This window comes from Telmatherina bonti, assembly GCF_933228915.1.
Source record: "Telmatherina bonti genome assembly, chromosome: 12".
Lineage (NCBI taxonomy): Eukaryota > Metazoa > Chordata > Actinopteri > Atheriniformes > Telmatherinidae > Telmatherina > Telmatherina bonti.
In genome coordinates this window covers 29,422,819-29,446,748 of record NC_136610.1, presented here as the reverse complement: position 1 = coordinate 29,446,748, position 23,930 = coordinate 29,422,819, and the positions used below count along the sequence as shown (strand labels likewise).

Sequence of the window (23,930 nt, the reverse complement as noted above, 5' to 3'; positions counted from 1 at the left end):
CATTTGCAGATTGTTATTGTGCTCTTTTGTGTCCTTTTATCTTGAGACATTTTTAATGGCTAACCTCAGATGAATGAGGGCTGTCTCACCTCTATGCTGCCTGTGGATTTGTGCCTGAGCCTCTTAAAGGTGCGACTGTCACAATCAGGGAAGCTGCCCAACAAAACCCCGCTGACCTGCACACCTTCCTCACAGGCCCCACCACCTTTAATTCTATGAATGTTGGTGTATTTACTTGTATTTATTCTTCAGTTGTACATATTTTATTTTCTGTATTCCTGAATGTTTTGTATATCATGAGCCGTTTAGATGTACAGCTTCGTAGAACAGATTAAATATGTTGAAGCATTTTGCTTAGTCTATTTCTTTACCGCCTTTGTTTATCTGCTTTACACAAACAAGGCTCCACTTGTGTTAAAAAATGAAGACTTAATTGTAGTTCTGTCTTTTAATTGTGATTTAGAGCTTTGGTAGAGTAATTCACTTTTGTCTGGGTTAATCTTTTACCGCTTACAAACAAGTCTAGTGGATATTTTACTGATACAACAAATAGTCAACTTCTTTAAAACACACACACACACACACACACGTATGCAGATATTATATTTGTTAAGGTAGTCAAAGCTTGTTTCAACCTTAAGATAATTTCATAAAAATCTGTAGAAGTAAACAAGAATTTAACCAAAAGAATAAGATAAAAATTGACATGCCATTAAGTGCACAAACGGTTTGACAAAGTTATCACCAATGTAAACTTTATTTCTAAATTTCATAAAAAGGAAAAACATGACATTCAAAGAAGAAAAAATGTTGACAGTGTCACTTAGTACAGTACCATGCCAATTCCCTAAGTAAATCATGTCCACTCTGCACTACAACCTTCAGACAGCACACGGTTAAGATTCAAGTGACAGGATGTGTTCTGTAGACAAACTTGCTGTTTAGGCTCAGATTTTCCAGTTACAGCAACTCAAGTCATTTACAAACATGGAAAAGATAATATTTAAAAAGTCAATCAAAGCTGCTCAGAAATATAAGACAAGTTCAGAGAGGTATTTTAGCTGTTCACTTGGCTCAGCTTTAACTAAGTTTGGTCTTTGAGGCAAATTCTGCACTCAGTTTTCGCATCACTTCTGCATGGCTCTGCCCCGCAAGCTCCTGTCGCACATTCCCATAATTTTCTTTGACAAAGTTGGCGAAAGGTGTGGGAGTGCGTGCCTTCGAAGGGGTCAATAAGACCAGCTGACCTGTGCAGAGCGCGCACACGAACCTGTGTGTGTCGAGGGACTTGGAATGGCGGCCGATCCTGTGGAGAATCATGATGGAGGGAAAAGCTCAGCGTGTCTGTAAACGGTGAATCAAACCCTGAGTCTAAACATTCGTAAGACTTACGTATTCTGGCAGCGGGTGCACTGATACTGGAACTTGTACTTGATGTCGTAACTGTGGCAGCGTGTGACCATAGGCAGCTCAGGGTGCACTAGCGTGGCTTTCCGAGCGTACAGCTTCCAGAAAGCTCCATGTCCATCCCTCACGCCATTTATCAACCATGTTGCAGCATGACACATCTCGTGGATCAGTGTGTCCCTGAGGCGATCTGGGTTGGAGTAAAATAACAAAAACTATAATATGATCCACAACATGAGACTCACTTGTGTTTATTTAGGGACATTATTTGCTATAAACAAGTTGCTAAAAAAGCTTTACCTGCAGAGTCACAGACTTTTTCAGACAGTTCGATGCGAGCGTAGCGGTTTTTCTCTCCTCCTTTTTCCTGCCCTGTTATACAATAGCCAGCTGTTTTGCGCATCTTCTTATTCCAAGTCACAGACATGTCGGTTGGCAGCTACAAAATAAAAGTGAAGGGCAAAGAAAACATAACGTGAAGTAATATTCACAATACGTAACTCAAAATATTATATATACACACTACACACAGTAAGTACATTGACAGTAAGTTATACAGTAATAGGTCAGATACAGCCAAAGATATTAAAACTAATTGAACAATTCTTACTTTTGATTGGTTATTGTAATACATGACAGTGTAGTTTCCAAAGTTGAGTAAACCAGAAATCTAAATGCTTCAAAAGCAGAAGGAATACATTACATATATTATTCCAGTTCTAATGTCTGCGCTGGCAATGTGCTTGTCTTGGAATTTAATTCAAACGTATTTTATTGGCTTATAAAACTATTGATTGTCTTATTCATGCATATTTAATGGATTTGATTTATTTTAAAAACTTTCAGGCTAATTGAAAAAGATCCTTCAACCATGTCCAAAGTAAAGTCTAAAACCAAACCAGAGCTAGTGATTAGCAAAAGCCAGGAAACCACTGACTTTGGTCAATGAGAGAGAGAGAGAGAGACACGAGTTTAATAAAGGCTTACTCTATGCAGTAACTATTGATTTGCAGAGGTGTTTAACTAACCAAATACTTACAATCTACAATGGAGATATAAGAATGAAATAACTATCAATAATCACCTTATTGTCAAATACACTGGCATTGTAGAGCTGGTACAGTTTTCTTGTCATTTCTTCTTTGTTCTTCTTGAAACTCGCTGCATAGCTGGAGCCTGGGTTTGTGAGTGACTGCAAGAAGCAGCCTGGAGTCCTGCACAACGCTACCCTACAAGAGAATGAAGTGAGAAAAGTGTGTGTATAGATGAAAACTGAGTTTGCTAAAGATACAACTGAACAGTTAGGTCTGTGTGTTTAGATAAATGTACCTGCTGGTGGGAATGTGTCTGGGCTCTGACTGACTGACTGTGAGTGCTGGGATAGAGGATTTCCCTGGAGTCTTCACAATCTGAGGTTTCTCCCATACTGATTTAGAGCTTGGTGTTGTAAGTGTCCTCAGAGGAGTAGCCGAGACAGCCGGCTCCTTGGTGGATTCTACATTTAGGAACAAAAGAAAGAAATTGATTTCACAACTAGAGAGAAAACCAAAGCTAGGCTGTGATGGAAATCTAAGTGGTGAGTTTACCTTTGGTGGTCTTTGGTGTGAATGAAGTGCCTGTGAGATTGTTTTTCTTTTTTATTCTATCTAGCAAAGATGTAAACTCTTCCTCCGAACTGGTCGACTCGTCTAACCTAGAAGGTGCAGAAAGGATGCGCTTGGGCAAGGGCACTGAGGTTTGAGTTTTGCTGAGAAGAACAGGAAAAGGACTTGGAGGCAAAGGCGAAGAGGGCGGGCAGTTCTCTTCATCACTCTTATCCTCTTCAGTATTGTTGTTGGCCTTGAGCCGAGGCTTTGGCTTTGAGTGACGTAGCTTCCAAGTGCTCTTGATGACAACATTATCATCATCTTCCTCACTATCACTAACAAAGATGGGTGAATTAAACTCAGACAGCGGTTTCTTGAATGGGCACATGGCTGCTGGTGTATCCCTCTTCTTAGGAACTGCAAAACACAGGACAGAAGAAATTATAATAATTGCAAATGCAGATTTCAGACTATAAGTACATTCACAGTCTGTATTACTCAATCTCAGTACCTCAACTTATTCAAATAGGATACTAAACCTCAGCTTAATTTAAGAGTAGATTAGAGAAATATGGTCAATGAACTGGTAGAATTAGAAATATAGTTCTTCTGAATCATCAGTAATATTACTTACAAGTTGAAAAAAGACTAAATTATAGAATGATTAACTTTGTGAGCACAGCATTTGAGGATTCTCCAGAAAATACAACCCCCGGTCAAACCAAAAAAAAAAAAAAAAAGATCAAAACTGGATTCACAAACATTTATTTTTTATTCTTACGACTAAATTTTGCACACTAACAAGAAACTAATTATGATTAATCTAGCTGATTCTGTGAAACCATCTGCTCAGCTGTGTTGTGCAAACTGCAAATTGCCTATAAACAATGACGTTAGAGCAGTAACTCCACAAATAATTTTCTGCACTGTGTACTGTATTGGCACACATCAGACTGTACATAAAGCATGCCTACATCTATTACTTAGGCCTAAAATAGCTGCCGAGTGCTACAGTATATTGACTGGGCTCTTTTTGAACAAAGAAAAGGACAAAGTGAAATTCACAAAAAAACAGTTGGGTTTGGGAGAAAAGCTCTATGGACTCATGAAATTGAGCCTTTCTTCAGCAGGACAGCCAGGCAGAGCAACTAAAATCATTGTAAAATGAGGAGGAACATTATTAACTGGTTAAGTCACTGAGTGTGCTGCCATTCACCTGAAGTCTACCTATATGGAAGGTTAGACAGTTTTCAACAAGCAAAGGTTTCTACAGTGAAGGACTTGGAGCCCTAGTACCAGTTAAGATACAAAGTATGCATGAAATCAGACAAACACTTCAAACTATCATTACCTGCAGATGATTCTGCTGAAAATATCAAATAAGACAACCTAATTTAATTCTATATACAACAATAGACTCCTCAACCTATTCAATTGTGGTTGGAAATATATAAGAGATACACACCACGGAGATATGCAAATGTAATTGTCAGAGGAAAACAGTTCTACAAAGTATGGACTTCACAGGGTTAATACTTGTGCATGTTGAAGTTTTTCCCCCTCATTTTGCCTGATCTATTTCTAATAGATTCCATTGGATAGTGTGTTTTGTGAAAATTATAATAAAACCTTTATAAAGAACAGTTTTAGGGTCCAGTCTGTTAGGCAAAAAAATAAATATAACAAACAAAAACGAGGAATATGAATGATAGATGTATGATAGAGTAAGATTATCTTAAATATTATTAAACAACGTACAATCTGGAATGTTTACTGATCAGAAGAGCACTTGCCTTGCGTTTTTAAAATAAATATAAAATTACCTCTAAAAGTTGATTTTGTCTTTATAAAGTCCTCATCTGATGAATAGTCATCCACAATGAAGTTTTTGAGACTGATGATCAAACACATGTAGAAGAAAAAAAAAACTTATTAAAATTCCTGCTGGCAGTGTTGGTGATTCAAAGAAATACACGAGTTAATACCAATAAATTTACCTATCTTCACTTCCACTCTTGGTTTTTGTTAGTTTGGTTGTGGGAGTCTTGACTCTTTGCAGAACTTGAACGTGCAAGGAGGAAAAAAAAGTCATGAGAGAAAGAAATGGATTTTTCATGGGGACGTGACTCTGCACTTACATGTCTCAAAAGTATCCTCGTCATCTGAGCTCACCACAGTAATATTTGAGCTAAAAAAAAAAAAAATAGATCAGCAGTATTACAAGAACAACGAAATGCTAGATAGTAATTAAAAACAGTGTGCATCTTTATGGAAACATTTTCCTTTGGCTTTCCTCACCTTGCCTTTGCAGCGCTGCGTGGCTTCTGAGAAGTTTTAGCTCGAGGTGTAAACTTTTCCACAAGAACTAAAGAATGAACAGCAACGAGAAAACTCAAGAACAGTCTCAATTGAGAAAGTGGTGTGTTTTCATTACGCACATCTGTCAAACTCTTCTTCGCTGGAACTGCTGAACACCGCATTAGTCGACTGAAGAGCACTTGTTCCACCGTGACGCGTCTTGCCGATTATATGCATCAGCTAGAAAACAACAATGATTTGTCGTGAACTTATTCGACATTTCCCCAGTGTTTTATTTGACAAACCTTCTTTTCTGCTGCGTCCAATCCTCCCTCATCCATCCATCCCATCTTTTTAGCAACTCTTTCGAAGGTTTTGCAGATCTCATCGTTCATAGTTTTCTTCTGTGTTAAACAAAAAAACTGAGACGCTTAACATTTGGTTGCACATATTACGCAATTCATAATCTAGCAGGTTAATTAAAACGTATCATAAATTCTTTTCACGTTTAAACTGTAACAAATCGAAAAGAATAAAATATGTAAAACAATAACCGTTAGCATTAGCCCATGCAATTCACTAAAAACGTTAGCCGTACCAGCTAACAGAAGATGGGTAATGCCTTTTATTGTATTGCTTTATAAGAACCCCTCATTTTATATACATACATAAATAGAAATATCGCATTAATATGTATTTGAATGAAATATTATTACCAAAACTGCTTCTGTAGTTAAAAAAGCAGACAAATGAATTCACAGGAAGCCGTAGATTCAAATCGTGTGCCACATTAGACCGGAAGTTGACTAAGATAATCTTGACCAATCGGAGCAAGCTTCAAACAATGACACCACGCCCACTTCCCAATGCTGTTGCCGGATGGTGCCAGAGCATCATCTTTTTTCAGAATACCATGCACATCTGGAAACATTGAAAAATGTTTGATAATTTAGCAGTATATTATTAAAAATAATTCAGTTCAATTCAACATTATTTATATAGCGTTAAATCACGGCAATGCCATCTCAAAACGCTTTACAGACAGAGGGGAAAACATAATGAAGGCCAATTCATAATAGCCTACACAAGGAAACCAACAGATTGAGTTGAGTCCAGCTCAATCTCCCATCCTGAGCAAGCACACTGGCAACAGTGGGAAGGAAAAAACTCCCTTTTAACAGGAAGGAAACCTCCAGCAGAACCCGGCTCAAGGACAGGCAGCCATCTACCTCTGCTGTGTGGGGGGGAAGAGGACAGAAAGACAACAGACAACAGGAACTGCTACTCCCGGCCAGGGAGACCTGCTGAGACAGGAGGCATACATGTTAATGATGCAACACAGATAATGGGGGGGGGGCGATAAAGAGAAAAAGAAAGAAGCTCAGTGTATCAGGAAATGTCCCTCAGCAGTCTAAACCTATAGCAGCATAACTAAGGGATGCTAACCATCCCTAGCTATAGAACTTATCAAAAAGATAAGTCTTCAGCCTAGTGTTAAAGGTGGGGAGGGTGTCTGCTTCCCTAACACTAACTGGGAGCTTATTCCATAAGAAAGGGGCCTGACAACCAAAGGCTCTGCCTCCTGCTCGGCTCTTTGAGACTCTAGGAACCACAAGTAAGCCTGCTGTCTGCAAACGAAGTACTCTGCTTGGTATATAAGGAACTATGAGGTCTTTGCTATATAGTGGTGCCTGGTTGAGGAGGGCTTTATACGTAAGAAGGATTTTAAAAATAAAAGAGCTGAGAAATGGCTATGGAATGTGATGCAAAAGAACAATCCAATAAAGTATCATTACTTAGCTGTGAAGTCTGCTTCCCATTTTAAATGGTGCAACATTTAAAGGAAACTGCTTTTTTGCAATGAGACACAGAGATGAGTATGTGTTGCTTTCATGAAAACTTTCCAAATCTTCTCAGCCAGTGCCAAACAGCTTTTTACGCTATTGACTCTTATTTGGTGTGATTTATTGGGACAATGTGAATCTGATCTGAGCAACAACAAAAAATAAAACATTTACAATTCATTTATAGCTTGGTTACATACTGATGTGACATGGCATCTTATTTTTTAATCAGTCCAGCCAGCCAGCCAGTGTAGCTGTGCTGTTTGCTCAAATATGAACTCAAGCTGATTCCACAAGTGTTCAGTAGAGTATAGCAGTGTTTTTAAACCTTTTTTGAGCCAAGGTACACTTTTTTCACTGAAAAAAAGATCACAAGACACACCACAAACAAAAACTGTAAAAAAAAAAAAAAAAAAAAAAATTACAAAGATCTAAAAACATTTTGAATAGAAATCAGATAAACACAAGAAAAAGGAATTTTAAGATCTTCCACTCTTCTTTTAGACCAATTAGGTGAAAGTGAATAATTTCTCATGGCACACTAGTGTGCCACAGGAAAGTGGTTGAAAATTACAGGAGTAGGGTTATGACAACAGGCAGGCCATACCACCCTCTCCCATCTCCAAATTCTCAAAGTAGTTTCTGCTAAATCCTACCTTGAAGGCATGCAAGCATAGTCACCTTGAAGGATAGAGTACAGTTGCAGAATGTGGACAGAAAGACGGGCACTGGTGCAGAATATAATCTTCATCACTTTACACTGAGATTTCCCCCCCACTGATGATGCCCCACACCCGTAACCCTGCCTTCTCCCAGAGCTGGGTGCAATCAGCTCAGAATCCTTCACATATTCTCCAGTTGGACCCTATAATCCAAATGCTAACGCAGGTTGCTATTCAGGCACAAATCAGGCATCAGATTGTCCCACCTGGGTTAACAAAAGCTCAAAACAAGTCAACAAGTCAAGAGGAATGATTTTTCCTTACAAATATGACACCATTTCATCGGGAAATAATTACACTTTTTAATCGCGCAAAATTGACTGACAAAAACAATGAAACATAAATCCTTACTTTGTTACTACCTATATTCCTGTCTCCATAACTATTGCATGCAATCTGTGGGCACAATGGATAATCCTGGCAGATGCTGGCAATGAGAAAACCAGTATGTCAATGTCAGAGCTTGTTTAAAAAAAACAAAACAAAAAAAACGAATAACTCTAGTCTTGTCACAGCCATAAACATTAAGGTTTCATTCTTATTTGCCAACAAAGAACTTAGGCTACAACTGTTTTGCAATCTCTATTTTTATTATATGTGGAGACTTGCAGCATCACTGACAGCATACAGTTGGACAATAAAAAAACAAAAAAAAAAAAACTGCTTAGAAAATACTTACCAAGCCTGTTCCAGGGTTTTTGTCATTTAGGGAGAACAAAATTATTTTCAATAGCATTGACATCATTACTAAATTAATCTTTTTGCCATAACCTGAATTACTTTTAGTCCCAATTCTTCACAATCCACTTATTCTCACATTTAAAAAAAGACGATAACTACACGTTCCTTGATTGACAAAATTAATAAAAGTTGGCATTTGCTGAGGGGAAGAAGTCGTCATACAGAATAATTCTTCAAATCTTGTACAACTACTTGTTGCAGCCATTTATGGACAGCAGAGAAGAACCAAAACTTAAGTTGTTTTACAATTGCATGTTAAAGCAGATGAAACTTGCATCAGTTACGATTTTAATGGTGCAACAATGTCCTTTTAAAACTCACAACACTCTTTATCCATTTATAAATAGATCGAAAAGTACCATCGGCTGGGCATTCTCTCCACAAGCCGCAATTAGTCCTGTGTGCACACCAACACAAAAAAAGAAATGTCCACTGTTCCAAGTAGTGAAGGGATAGCAGGGCATTCACAATCCTCTCATGCTTACCAAATACACAGAGTGTTTCAGGACAAGAGTCTCAGACAAATCGCCTGAAAAATTTCAGGCTCAATCTGGCTCAGGAAATGCAGATGAGTGATTTCGTGTAACTGGGACAAGTGTGAACATGTGTAGGCTCCTTGCAATTAGGAGTCCCATATTAAGAGCAAATGACACATGTAGGCAGTCATTCAAGGAGGGGCACTGGAGTGGAAACTGACCAAATAATGTTGCTGTTAATGGTTAAAAACAGTTTTGAGACAAAGAAGAAGTGTTCTTTAAGTTCAGGCTGTCTCACTGGTCTCTACTGACTGCAGTTTGACTAGGTGTTCTGGTTTGTTGCCGTTGCTGTGGTGCTCCCACATCTGCAGATAAAGCCTTTCCAGGTCCATTGTGTACTGTTTGGTGTTGAAAAGGGGGCTGCAGATTCGCTGTTTCCAAACACGTGCTCTGATCATCTTCAGACTGTAGGAGACGAAGAGTCACAATTATAGGCTGACCCAGGAAGAACTTTATTTTCTATATAAGCAGTTAAATGTTTACTTACTATTCCATGTCAGAGCCCAGTTTGACTGCTATGTCCTCATAGTCCTGGCGACTTTGGGCAATCAGCTCAGGGCAGCCCAGACAGCTTAGCTGCGAGGCAGCCACGCGGGAGGCAAGGGTCTCACCTACAAAGAGGTTTAAATTAAAACAGACTTGTTGACTTATTCAGGAGTAGCTAAGATGGCTATTTAAAAATGTGACCATCATCACAAATACACCTTCAGTACTCCAGTATCCTTACCTGGCATGGTTACCATGGGAGTTCCAGCCCAGAGCACATCCATGCCTGTAGTGTGGCCATTGCACAGAGGCGTGTCTAAGCACACATCAGCCAACTGGCCTCTCCTCACATGCTCTTCCTTTGGAGCGACCGGAGAGAAAATGATGCGAGAGGCAGGCAGACCCAAGTTCTGTGCATACTGCTGGATGTTAGGCTCGCCAACAGCAGGGAAGCGGAGGAGCCACAACACACTGTTGGGCACACGTTTCAGGATCTGAAAGGACAGAGAACCAGAATATTTTGTAAAACACAAAACTCTTTTGTCAAGCACAGGTTACGCAACACATTGTGTTGGATTGTCTGCCTAGCTTACATTGGCCCACATCTGAAGAGTAGGAGGATCAATCTTGTAGAGCTGGTTGAAGTTGCAGTAGACGATTGAGTCCTCTGGGAGACCATACTGGGAACGAGTTGTTACTACAATGGTGCGTGGTACTTCTTCCCCAGTTGCAGATTTGTTATTTATCTAAAATTATGAATGCAAACAAATTTCCTTTAATGTTTGCCAGCATGTTTTAACTGTGCGTTGTAGTGATGGAATCAATTAGTACACGGCTTATTCAGCTTACAGTTCTACTATGATTTTGTATGACTAGACTGTGTCCATGCAATCACTAAATATGCATTAAAAAAAACAATGAGGTCCAACTCATACACACCTGTGTGGTGGCAAGGCCATTGCTGACTGTGAAGCCGTTGATTGTGACTTGAATTTGGCCTTGATTGATCATGTTGATTATTGCTTCAGCTGCTGTGTTCATGGGAATTACAGGCATGGACAAAGCTCCATTTGTGTCCCCAGCAGCATCTTGGTTGTTGTCACACTTCATCTGGTCACAAAGGAAAATTTCAATTTATAAACTTAGAGTTAGATTAACATCAAATGCTTATGTTTACAACAGTCCGTTTTATGTCATGATAGTATTGTGTATTGAATGCTTTTAACTGAATGTTAGTATTTTGTTCAGCATAGTCATTTACTGTATTCTAAACTGTTCACAGCCAGTTTTTTTTTATGTTTACATATAGTATATTTGTATGTTCATGTATGTCCTAAATTCCCCCCCCCCGGGATGAATAAAGTATCTATCTATCCATTTATCCATCTCTTCACTGTTTCATTATGTGTGAAATTTTTATCTTGCTATTTGTTTTGCTGCGTTTTTCTCTCCTCATTCAGGGATTGCAGATGCTCAACAGTAATTTGGCTAACTCTGGTACAGTTATAGTAATGCCTATGAATGTACAAAGTCTCCTGTCAAATATACCAAGTTAATAATAATAAAAATAAAAAAAGCATAAGGTCTTATGTGCACAAATGACATTTAACAAAATTAGTAGCTGGGGGACATTATGTCATTGTGACTCAAAGTTATCAATTTCAGATGACAATGTTTACTTTTTTATCAAGATTCAACTAACATGGTTATTCACGGTTCAGGAAATATCTCTAAAGCTTGTTACATATTCCACAAGAAGCGAGAACTTTTTTTCAGTTCAAGGCACCGAAAAAAGAACGATGTCATTTTGTTCTTGTGGACGTGTGTGAACACAGACACGTCAGGCTGGCAGATGTTTCTTTTTTGTGGTATCGTATGACTGGTTGGACATATGAGGTGAGCATAAGAGGTTAACACAGAAAAGCATGAAGTGGAAAGTTGCAGATTCCTCATTTTTGCTGTTGCAAGTAAACAGATTGTTTTGATAAAACAACTGATCAAGGTGGTGAAAAAGTAAAAACATTTTTACATGTGGTTTTAAAAAACAGAGCTAGGTGAGCACAACCCACCCTTCTGGGGATGAAGTTTCTCGTTAAATATGAAATAACAGGTTTTATTGTAGGGTTCATTAAGGTCAGACATAACCGCCTGCTGTGATCCCTCCTCACTGCAGACGAAGCTTCTCATGGAGTATGAATGGACCAGACGAAAACACATTTTTATTCTTGTTCTTGCAACCTTGAGAGGAAGAAGCTTTACTCACCTTGATCACTTTGACATCTGGCAGACTATCCAAAAAGGCCTTCAGATCGATCCCATTAAGAACAATCCGGTTGTCAAAGATATGTCCATTTGATTTGAAATCAATCACTGCCTTTTTCTGAGTGAAAGAAAAAAAACATCACAATGTTGTAGATATTTTATGGTTTTCATTATTAAGACATTAAGTTTGTGGATTCAAATGGCAGCATTGGGAGGATGCACAAACCTTGAGGTGAGGGAACATATTGGCGTGATCTCCAATGAAAAAGGTATTGGGCATGTAGGCAAGCTTCTCAGAGTACTGCTCTGCTACTTCCAAAGGTGAAGTCTCTTTGTCAGTGATAATGTAGTCCATGAAGGGAGCCCCACTTGTTCCAGGGTAACCAAGCCACATAGCCTGATAAATAGGTAGAAATGTCAAGTTTACACATATTGTATTGCAATTCAGTATAACCATCGAAGTGTTGCTGTCTGTTACAACATGGATACACTGGAGTTTTACCTGAACTGGAGCTGGGCGAAGGGCAAACAGCTCATTTCGAGCTCCCTTGGTGTAGCCATTCATGTTGACCAAAATGTTGATTCCATCCTGGTGAATGCGATCAGCAGCTTTGCCATTGCAAGGGATCTGAAGTCAAAAGGCAAGACTTTGTGAACACACTTTTGTGTCAATTCATTCCCCATCATCCAGATTATGTAGCCAAGTGCCTATCCCTAGAATGCCGTCTGGTTTATTTTGATACATACAGTTTCAGAGAACTACTGCATTACTTAATAAAACTCAACTCAAATCAGGTAATCTTCTTAAAGCAGTTGTTTAAAATCTCACATTATTCAAAAGTTTAATAGAGCTGTAAATATACAAAGACAATATACAAAGATTACAAAAAAACCTTAAATTTACAGAAAGTTACCTGTGAGAGGTCTGTGAAATGGTGAGCTTCTGCTACCACTTTCACACGGAAGTTGGTACTATCGTCAGGGCTGAGTGCATAGCAGAACACCTTAAGGGGGAAGGGGTGGGAGATAAAACAAGGTCATTCAGTTACTTTACTGCAAAACCACACATTGCAACATAATTAAACATGCCAAGTGTATAATTCAAAATAACTTAGACAAAAGCCTACCTCAAATTTTTCAGGATTGTGCATTCCAGGAATAGACTGCATCAGGTGGGAAGTCGGGTGGTTGCCAAAGTCAGAACTGACATAGCCAATGCGAAGACGCCCAACACTGGCCTTCAGATCCTTGGGATGCTCATACGCAGGTTTGTGCAGTGCATTTATCTGTGTAAAAAGCAACAGCATGAGACTACAACCATGGAAGGAGTTATTTTTTTATTGGAAGCAGTTGTCTGAAAGATGGACAATCAGGGATTCAAATAAATTTCAGCTATAAAATCAAAAAATTTGATTCATCCTCTTGCCTTTTGCCAATCAAAGCAAACTATCACCACTTGCTTTTTTGCTCCTTTAAACAAAGTAAAAATATAATATATAAAATGTCTTGCTCATCCCTTACCTTGCTCACCCACCCCCCCAGACAGACACCATCGTCACCAGCTACCCTACACCCATCCCCAAAATTGTAAATTAGAAGTTACTTGCTTCGATCAGTGCGTGTACCTTGTCCAGGCATAGGTTCCCATGGCGTTCAGCAATGGCCTTGCGGAAGTTGTGAGAGAGTGGGTAAAGCATGCTGTGGTGCGGGTGCACCGAAGGCAAGCGATTCTTGTCCAGCTGGTCAGCCACAATGCTTACAAGCTTTTTCATCCGCTCATCATAATCTGTCCAGTCACACACAATCTGGAAAAGTGGAAAATAAATAAATAAATAAAAAGGACATCCAGAAAATGTACTAGTGATTTTACATGCAAAAAAATAAATGGCTAATAATAATAATGTTAAAAAAATATATAAGAGCCATTACACACCTGGAGGCAGTGTGCCAAGTTACAATAAGCATCTGGGAAGTCTGGCTTGAGTTTCAAAGCTGTGCGATAGGATGCAATGGCTTCTGGGATATTTCCAGAATCCTAACAAACACATCAAAATGCAAGATTAGAAGTTGCAAAAAATGTAGCCTACTTTCAAAACAGTTAGCATGATTGAGATATATTTAATAACCATATCATCTAAACTCCCATGGATCAGTTACAAAATACAATATTTCGTATTTTATTTGATATAGATGTGCCTCTATTCATTTTACATGTACAGGAACATTCAGCACGTCAAGAACTTCACAGGCAATGGGGCAATGTGATTTAATTATGAAACAATTAATGGAATAACAAGCAAACTAAATCCAAACATGTCCCCTACCTTGTGGATAGAGGCTAAATTACTGTGAGCATCAGCAAAAGCCGGGTTGATCTGGATGGCACGAGTGTAGCACTGCAGTGCTCCCTGTACATCTTGCATTTCCTTCAGTGTATTTCCCATGTTGGAGTATGCATCAGCAAATGTGGGGCTGATTCTAAAACAAAATAAAATAGTTTAATTTTTGTAAATTAAAACCACTTACTTTAAATACAAGAAACTGACTTAAATGCAGTTATGTAAACTAAAAAGGTGTCATGTAAAAATGGACTCAAGTCAGACATAGTCTATGATTATTAACAGACCTGATTGCCTCCTTGTAGTGCATGAGAGCCTCCTGGAGTTTTCCCTGCTGCTGTAGGACACTGGCCAAGTTGGAGTGAGCTGCTGCAAACTCTGGGAACACCTAATCAAAGAGAGTTATGAAGATAAACAGTATTTAGTTGTTTTACTGTAAGTGAAAGCACAGTAGCTAAAGTAAAATTATATAACTTAACTCACCTCCAAGGCTTTTCTATAGAGCTGAACTGCCTCCTCAATGTTGCCTTGCTCACGCTTGATATTGGCCAAGTTGTTAAGGGAGTCAGCGTGAGTTGGGCACAGACGCAAAGCTGTGTTGTAGCACTCTTCTGCCTCAGACACCTGAATAGCATTTTAGAAGTAAAAATCAGCAGATGCTCACCAACATAATCAGACAAAATCTAAAGAATTTATAAAATAAAATACAAATTACATTTCCTTTTTCCTTTAGAGCATTTGCCAAATTGCAATAAGCATCAGGAAAGTGGGGCTGCAGTTCAATAGCACGACGGTACGTGTCAATGGCCAGATCTATGAGGCCCTGCTCATAGTAGACACAAGCCAGGTTTCCATGGACAACTGCATGATTGGGACTGAGACTCAGGGCTCTCAGGTATCCAGCCACAGCTCTAGAAACAAAAAACAGGGATAAAAATTACATTTTGTTCTCTATACTGCTTATTCCAAATCAGGGTTCAGGTAAGCTGGAGTCTACCCTAGAATTTAGCAGGTGTGAGACAGGGTACACCCTGGACAGGTCGCCAGTCCATTGCAGGGTCAATACAGAGACACAAATAACCTCTTATGCTCACGTTCACTTCTAGGGAGAATTTAAAGTGACCAATTATTCCAACATGCATGTCTTTGGACAGTGGGAGGAAGCCAGGTCCTAGAGAGAATCCATGTATACACGGGAAGAACATACACAGATAGGCCACTGTTCAAACACCTCTGTGGTTGAAGCTCGAATAAGCAAGCTTCTTCCTGTTGAGCAGCTACAAAACGCAGACAAGGAGATACTGAAACTGACTGCTCTTAAGTCACTGTTAAGTTCAAAGGGTGTGGTGAGGTGTGTACTTAAGCACAAGAGCTTACATATGAATGTAAGCTCGTGTATGGAAAAAGAAAATCATAGTCTGTTTTGTCATGTTAGGACTCACCTATCAAAGATGCGGGCTTCCTTCAAAACATTGCCTAAATTGATGTATGCGTCAAGGAAATTTGGGTCCAGAGTCACTGCCTACAAATTGAAGCCAAGATTATAACACAGGACGATACACGTTTGTGCCAAAACAGGATAGTGATGAACAATGTTACAAATTGGGGATTTAAGTTACCTTTTCAAAATGGTGTATGGCAAGCCATATTTCTCCCTGGGCATTGAATACACAACCTAAGTTGCTCCAAGCCACTGCAAAGTTGGGCTGAGTCTCAATGGCTTTCAGGTAACAAGCCTTCAGTGGGTTTATAATGAAAACCACAGGAAAGGAGGACAAGAGGTAGAATGGGAGAGGTATAGTTTGTAGAGGGGAGGAGGGGGATTGTAAAATAAAAACAAGTAGATTGAGAGTAAAAGTAAGAAAAAAACAAAACAAAAACAAAAAAAGGCAGAGAAAACAAAATTAGTAACAATTCTCCATGAGGGCAAAAAGTGAGTCTACAGCACGGGCTCGCTGGCGCAAGTCTGCTGCGCAAAGCTGCATTGCTTTTTCCTACGCTGCGCAGATCCAACCAACACCTACACATAGGCCCTCATCCTGCAGTTATTACAACAGTGTCACCAAATATGGTGGTCCATTAATAAGGGGAAAAGTTTGGCTTTGGTCATGTTATATCAATCCATCTGAATTATTTAACCCATGACGACTGGAAAATAAAACAAAGAATAGTTATCAATAATTGCATGAAAGCCATTTTCAATGTTTATGTATCCAACAACCTTGGATGCTGGCCAGTTTGTGCAGGTGACGGTCCCTGTAATGCATGCGCAACAAACGCAAGCGCGCTGTGTGGGTCTATTGCCACAACCACAATGCACCATTTAACGCAGTTTGCATGACCTTGCAGCTGGCAAAGTCCAACTTCGCTGATGCGCTTGCTGAATGGCCATGTGAAAAAGCCGCAGACCAACAACCCCTGGCAGATGATCTGCATCACCAGACTAGCACACACTCGATACCCATATATCAACTCAGAAGGGAAAAGGGACTAAGTTAAGTTGAGGGATAAACAGGTGGCAAAATTTTTTAAGACCTGATTGAATTTACAAGTATATAATTAAGTCCCACTAATGATAGAATTAATCTACTTTAAAAGGACAAAATGTTTGGATGCAAAAGCCAATTATGTCTGAGGTTTGGGTGCACTTGGGAGCGAGGCTGGATTTGTGCAGGGAGAGGTCCACAACCTACAGGCCAAAGGGAATGAAGGGGGCGTGGGGTTGCATGCTTGCGCTTTCCGCCATTTGGTCGCTTGAAGGATTTCGCTGCGCAGCCCCTGCGCTACTGCAGACTCACAGCGCACTATCTGCATCATCAGAACGCTGCAACTCCAAATAAAGAAGGGAAAAACAAAACAAAACAGGAAAAATAACCAACATGTAAGAGTTAGAGGGTTCTTACTTGTTTTTCATGATTATAGCTTCCAAATCCAAGTTTCTTTATACTTAATATAAAATTGGGTAATTAGTATATTTTAAGTAATTCTTACTGTAAATTGTTACTTTTTTCTTTTCTTTTGCTCTTCAAAAGGAAGCCACAAGACAGAGGAGCTCAAGCATGAAGTGAGGTGGTTTTTCTTTTGTTGGCAGTTACAAACCCGTTACCATATTTTTGGACTTTGTCAGAGTGCTGGTCACAGATGGCTGGAAGAAGAGGAGAGGACTGAGGCTGCCCTAGTGTTCCTTTCCGCCAGGCACCTACGCAGGAATAGTGTCACCCACCTGAAACCTTCTAAATAACAATATCAGTTGTGGAAAAACCAAAAGAGACAAAATCAGAAAACAAGATCGTTAGTAAAAGTTTACAAAACAATACATTATTTCTAATATGGAAATAAAACACCAAATCACAACAAATAAAAACTAGAACACTATTCTTAGTTTTCAGTCATGCAATGAATGTTTCATTTCAAATGAAATAAAAAGGGAATGCTTTAAGGGTAACTGGGAGGGAAGAAAGGCTTTTTATGTGTACAGTTTATCAGTGACATGCGGACAGACTTCCAGTTGTCCTTCAATTCAGGTTTCAAATCAAACTACAGGAGGGCAGTTACTGGCTTGATCTTGCCCAAATGAACTGATCCCACTTTGGGAATATTACATATTTGAAGGAAAAGGGAAGAAATATTAATCATTGTTTTCTTTTAATAATCTAGCATTTTCATGAAATATTTTTAAAACTTTGATTTCTTTATCCTGGCCTGCTTTCTTGAATCCTGGCCAATGGGTAGGGAAAAAAGTCTGTGGTTTAATTACTTGTATCTAGAATCCTCCACAGTTCTGAAATGAAGAGGTCATCGCTGTTGCTGCGTGTGCTTCTGACTTTCTAACCCAGCATCTGACGCAGGCGGTGGAGTACATATCGTGAGCTGTCTGCCTGACACCACTTCAAATATTGTAAGGCACTGAGGGAAGACACCTAAAAACCTACATAATTTAACATGCAATTTGGGAGCAGTGGATATCAGGAAGCAAGATATCTAGTTAAGAAGAAAACGACTGCAAACCAGTCAAAAGAAAATGCGCTTTCACATGAAAAGCACATTAGGACAGTGCTTGAGCCTGAACTCAATGAAGCTGAACGGTCAGGAAGACAGCTCTGAGCGCGCACACTCCACCAATCCTCAGCAAGCGCGCGGGGGGTGGAGCGACAGAGCTGGGGAGCCTGTGACACCCTGATGCTCCTCCACACTCCTTCATCCCCCTCTAGCATGAAATAAGATGGCCTGTAACCAGCAGGACAACTCCATATCATCAGATTTGACCCAACAAAGGTTTCCCCCCTGTAATGAACACAATTTTTAAAAGTGACAAATTGAAATAACTCCTTGGGGGAAAACAACACAATAACAAAAGAAAAAAAAGAAAAGATTGTCACTTAACACTTGATATATAATACAGGAGTACAGCAGTTAGGTTAGAAACCATCTTATCTTTTGCACTTCAAAGATAAACTAGCTTCTCATCAGTTCATATTTATTTCAAAGACCGAGCCAGCATTTTCCCTCCAGGTTGAAATATATGAAAATGCAGAACTGAGGTTTGAATCATTGTGAATTAAAGAAGAAGAAAAAAACTCCAGCCTTTCTTCCTGAAAGGGGAGGGGCTGATCTCTGATGAAAGGTCAGTGTACTGCAAAAGACAGTGGGACTAAAAAGAAAACAAGGAAAGGAACAAATGTAATGTGTGCACTATACTGAAAAACAAAAATGACACTGTCTAAAAGTAATCAACTGAAAATATGATTAAAAATTTGTTGAAAATGTTAAAAAAAAAAAAAAAAAAAAAGATATATTTCTTGATATGTTAACTCCTTCTGGTCCAGTGCTTTAAAAGAACTTTATTAAGTTAGTGGCTGAAACTTGCAGCAACTCTGGGAATTGAGAAGATGCCATCATATTCTTTCACTTAGTCAAAAAGGTTGATCTAAAAAGGGACTCGTTTTTAAAATGTGAAAAAGGTGAAAGAAACTATTACTATGACCTCAGAAGGTACTTTTAAAAAAATAAATGAAATTATAGAGAAGAAAAAAAGAATAATCTACAACAAAACACCACACCTATATAAAAGCCATCCTCCTGTGACATACCTTAGCCTCCTCCAAACGTCCAAGAGCTTTAAGCAAATTGCCCAAATCACTACGCACACAATAGAGATCCTGAGGGAAAAAGGGAAAAATATATATACACACATATTATATATATATATTTATTTATTTATATAAGTACCAATATCAATAAAATTTGTTGCTTTAATTATCATATGGATCCAAGGATATTTATATGCGACATACCGGGTTATATTGTAATGCAGACACATAAGCCTGCACTGCTCCTTCCATGTCTCCTGCTGCCACCAGAGCTGCTGCCAAGTTGATATAGCCATCAATGAAATCTGGCTTCAGCCTCAGTGCATGGCGATAATGCTCTATGGCCTCCTGCAATTGGCCACGCTCCTTGTAGACATTCCCCAGATTGGAATAGGCCTCGGCAAGCATTGGGTTCTGTTTGATGGCCAATGTGCTGAAGTGAGCAGACCTGTGTGGCCAGAACGGTTGCAAAAGAGTCACTCCAGGCTGAAGCTAGGAAAAACGTAATGCAAGATGCAGGACCTGAAAAGTACCAACTTTTTTGGGCTAGGATATACTTGCTGTGTATACAACCGTGCATGGCAACATTCCACTGCTGCAAACAACGAAAGGTTGATGCGACCAAAACGTTTAATACTGCTGGTCACTGCTAGAGGCAGTACACAGGACTTGGGACTTTCCAATAATGAAAACGTCAATCTGCCAATCATATTGCATTTCCAGGGCATCTCCGTAAACAACAGCTTATCAATCTATTGCCAACTGTAAAGGCACAAGTGTTGTTCACTGTGCAACAGGGGAAAAATATCATACCACCAGTAGTTTGAAGAGTACATCTCTGATCCTCTGCACAACTACCCACTATTGTGTTTATCGACAAGATCATGTTCATGCTCTTGTTTGCATGACTGCATGTAGCGTTCAAGTAAATATTGCAATTCGCACACAAAACTCAGGCAGTCTACATGCCAAACGAACGCTAGGCAGCCATGATATGCAGACAAATTGCTAACAGTAAGTATATCCCAGCCCTTAAAAACTCTGGCCATCGCATACAATTCCACTGGTTACAGCAAAGTAATTTTACTTTAATTAATTTGGTTAACTATTACAGTGACCCTGTTTGTATTTTCTGCTGTTTGTATTTGCTTACAACAAAAACAACCAAATTTAGCTTCACTTAGCTCAATACTTCTGGTAACAGATACATTTAATAAATTAAAACAAGGTAAACATGATGTTATAACTAACTTGCCAGGCCCTAAACCCTCACATCAGAACCTGTAAAACAAGAATGTGTCACCACCAAGACTGCGTTTAAATTCATTTTAGGAAAGAATATTATTTTGATCAGAAAAACAGAAAAGACATTTCTATATTTTCAGAGGAACCCCAAGTCCAGATGTTTGTTTTCCGCAACTTTCTTAACAACCTGTAGGTTATGTCTTTTCCTCGCCCACTACCTACCCCCGTCTTACCTGTCAAGTCTTCTGCACTGGAAGTGGATAGAGGACAGAAGCAACAACACGCCTGTGTTATCTGGCTCCTGCCTCCACAGCTGCATGCAGTGGCGCTCAGCAGCCTCAAAATCCCCTGACTGATACTCCCGGTGTGCCAGTTCAGCCAACCCTTGGAATGAAAGCATACGTTTTGTTGGTTCTGGAGCACCAACACAAGCCAAGGAGGGGGGAAAACAACACGTTAGAGGTGATGGAAGAAATTAAAGTCAGACAAATGAAAACAAACAAAAAAAAAGATGAAAATGCTTGCATTTAAATAAAAATGACAAATTCAACAGAAAATAAGGCAATGGGCAAAAACAAGGGGGGTTCACAAAGTGGTGAAATAAGGGGAAATTTGAGTAATTTCACTTTTTAATCCAAACTTTTGTACTATATTTATATTTTATGTTTTATACAGTATACAGTCAAAAGAAGTTCATTTAGGTTCAGACTGACTGAATTGAATTTGACTAGTAAAGATGTAAAAGATTTTTTGTAATACACATGATAAGTTCATTAATTTTTTTATTGATATATTACTTAAGAGAAAAGCAGAAGTAATCTATTACAAAATCCAGTCGTATTTCATTTCTGTGTAAATAAAAAAAAAATGTACCAATAAATAAATAAAGGCACATTTTCTTTCAAATTTTCATCTGAAAGACAGTTTTTCAAGTTTCTACATTTTAATCCTCCACCAAGTGCTTTTTGGTTAACAAGCATCATCAAAATATAACCATCCTAAATGATTGTACTACTTATCAATGATTTCATTTGTTAAAATCAGACAGCATTTTTTTTAACTAAACCTGAATTATATTAGCAAAAGGCTTCATGCAAATAGGGAGTGGCACACTGAAACACGCACAGTTAGCCACGTCATACATGGTTACATTTACACAGGCAGGTGGAAGGAGGATGGGTAATGTTTTCTGTGAATACGCCTGTTAAATGTGTCTGTATTAGTGAACAGATAATGTCCAAACACAAACACACACATGGCCTAATTCCAATTTCCCCTTGGGCCTAACCCTCAACTTAAAAAAATAAAATAAAATAAATAAATAAAAAGTAAATGGACACCATACCTCTGCAAAACAGAGGTGCTGGTTCGAAACACAACTGTTATTGGGCCTAAAGATTGCTATAGATCAGGTTCCCTTTGAAAGGTGTGCTATAATGAGTATGATCATATCCAAATCTCTAGGTAGTTAAAAATTAAATCAGGCAATGGCAGACTTTAACTTCATATCAATAACAATTAAACTGTATGTCACATCAGTTAGTAAAAAAAAAAAACTGTTAGCACTTGCAGGACCAGCTGAACAAGTCAGAAAATGACATGAAATAGAAGAATACATACAACGCAATTGGAGAAAGGAAAACAAATATTAGATGTTCAAATGGAAATACTGTGTAAATATTATGTGAGTTATACCTTCAAGATTTAAACTGTGGACATATCCAACTTGAATTATGACTAGTGTACTGAGGAAGCCTCAGTAAATATAAAAATATGGGAAATCAGATTTTGCACACAATAGCGAAAAATTTTAACCATACAAGTATTTATGGACTCTACGGGTCGTGGTTTCACTACAATTACGTAATAATGCCAACAAGCATTAACAATAACATCAACTTATAATCAGACAAAATGTTTTTATTGACGATATAAGTACCACTCATCGCGTTTGGGATGAATGCGGAGGCATTATTAGAAGAAAAAAAGAAGAGTCATTAAACATTTTTTTTTAGCATCTGCACCTGCCAGTTTTATTCGCGGGACGCTGCAGGGCCTTCATGTTGGAGGGGCAATGGCGGATGGCAGCCAGCGGCCATTTTCTCAAGAAAGATCATGTTATTAATCGAGAAATACATATATTATGTGAACTTATAACATATTACAACGACATTGGAACCTCTAAGAGGTAGCTTGCTTGGCAACCAACCAGCAGTAACGCGTTTTGTACAAACACCGTAAAACAAAGGCGACTTAGCTTGTAGCGTGTTTTGAAGGTTCACTTATTAGGCTATTATTTGATATCAAGTGTCGCTATGGTTGACGAAATAATTGCAATGTTGAAAAATAGGTTAAGATGCTACGCCCTGATTCTATATTTATATTTATGTAGCGCCAGGTATTACTCAATTGTGTTTTTTTTTCTTATGGTTTAGAGTCAAACAGCAATCACATGAAACCCACAACCATTTCCACCACTGGAAGGTAACTAGTCGTGTGGAGCTAGTTAATAAAAGTAACCAACCTGTGCTGTCAGCCACGTTTCCCACTGAGCTCGCCATCTCCTCAGATTTCGTGTCTTGCACGGCGGTCGTCAACGTGTCTTCTTGTGGGGGGACAGTTTCAGAGAAGAAAAAAGATGCGACTGCCTCTCGCCTTGTTCGGTTGCGGCAAGCTAACACGTTGTGTGGCAAGCTAAGGATAATTAGCTTACCAAATCTGTGCCTCTACCGACTTCGTAAAGCGCTGAGTAAAACAACATGCAGTGACTATTGCATTATCCTAAAGCCAATTAATCAATAAAGTCGACACGATATATATGTAATACATTGAAGTGTCGTGTGATGCCGTTTTAAGGTTCTAGCTGGCTTTCTTTTCATAGCAGTGTTGCTATGGAACATAAAATGGCGAAATGGGTGGAACTTTTTTTTTTTTTTAAGAAAAACTAGATCCAGCTATCACCATTACAGAGGAAATAATGAAAACTGTAATACATGGAGTAATCCGTCTAAAAGTAAAAGAAATTATTTATAAAGTACGGTCTTCCAATTATGCATCTGAAATTTTACCTCTGAATAGTCAGATCCTCACGAATGCGATTGCGCGGATGAACACAATGGTGCAGTAAGACACATAGGAAATAGTGGCGCTGGGGCTCGAAGAAAGCAACTGAATTTCCTCACGATTTCAACATGGCCTGAATAGGAAGGTATCGTTGTATGAGATGCGCATTAAAGGGAAAAAAAACAATCGGGTTACTTTTCTTGCATTTATTCATTCATTTATTTATTATGTCAGATCAGGAAAATCTACTTATATTCACGCAGGATTTTAAAATAAATATTTAAACAGAACTACAGCACTCATTTAAACAA

At 38.8% G+C, this 23,930-nt stretch overlaps 2 protein-coding genes across 5 annotated transcripts; both read right to left on the bottom strand.

Annotated features, from left to right (window-relative positions):
• Positions 1-1,080: 1,080 nt before the first annotated feature.
• On the bottom strand, positions 1,081-5,686 carry gcna (germ cell nuclear acidic peptidase; the record flags this gene model as incomplete). Its single annotated transcript, XM_079250178.1, has 12 exons — positions 1,081-1,306; positions 1,393-1,597; positions 1,708-1,846; positions 2,492-2,636; positions 2,737-2,902; positions 2,994-3,410; positions 4,817-4,887; positions 4,991-5,054; positions 5,132-5,181; positions 5,292-5,358; positions 5,432-5,531; positions 5,597-5,686. 12 exons carry the CDS (start codon positions 5,684-5,686, stop codon positions 1,081-1,083), a joined length of 1,740 nt encoding a protein of 579 aa, XP_079106304.1.
• A 2,454-nt stretch (positions 5,687-8,140) lies between these two features.
• On the bottom strand, positions 8,141-23,447 carry LOC306763202 (UDP-N-acetylglucosamine--peptide N-acetylglucosaminyltransferase 110 kDa subunit). 4 transcript variants are annotated; one of them, XM_079249947.1, is made up of 22 exons: positions 23,081-23,447; positions 20,790-20,970; positions 19,516-19,759; positions 19,312-19,380; positions 15,841-15,957; positions 15,664-15,743; positions 14,937-15,132; positions 14,705-14,845; positions 14,509-14,609; positions 14,207-14,360; positions 13,816-13,917; positions 13,490-13,687; positions 13,010-13,168; positions 12,797-12,886; positions 12,385-12,510; positions 12,109-12,279; positions 11,884-12,000; positions 10,560-10,730; positions 10,214-10,366; positions 9,862-10,114; positions 9,622-9,745; positions 8,141-9,539 (listed from the first exon to the last, which is right to left on the bottom strand). In XM_079249947.1, the coding sequence occupies exons 1-22, from the start codon at positions 23,115-23,117 to the stop codon at positions 9,359-9,361; spliced, it is 3,165 nt and encodes a 1,054-aa protein (XP_079106073.1). In that variant the 5' UTR covers positions 23,118-23,447; the 3' UTR covers positions 8,141-9,358. The 4 variants fall into 4 exon arrangements, with proteins under 4 accessions (XP_079106073.1, XP_079106075.1, XP_079106074.1 ...); XM_079249949.1 differs by having other exon boundaries at positions 8,142-9,539; positions 20,790-20,940; XM_079249948.1 differs by having other exon boundaries at positions 8,143-9,539; positions 13,508-13,687.
• Between the last annotated feature and the right edge of the window lie 483 nt (positions 23,448-23,930).

Coding starts and splice junctions, on each gene's coding strand:
- LOC306763202 (XM_079249947.1), bottom strand. CDS start 23,117: ATGGCGAGCTCAGTGGGAAACGTGGCTGACAGCACAG. Junction 14,361..14,508: donor CACTACAAGGAGGCAATCAG/GTCTGTTAATAA, acceptor ATTTTGTTTTAG/AATCAGCCCCACATTTGCTG. Junction 13,169..13,489: donor AGGTACACGCACTGATCGAA/GCAAGTAACTTC, acceptor CTTTTTACACAG/ATAAATGCACTGCACAAACC.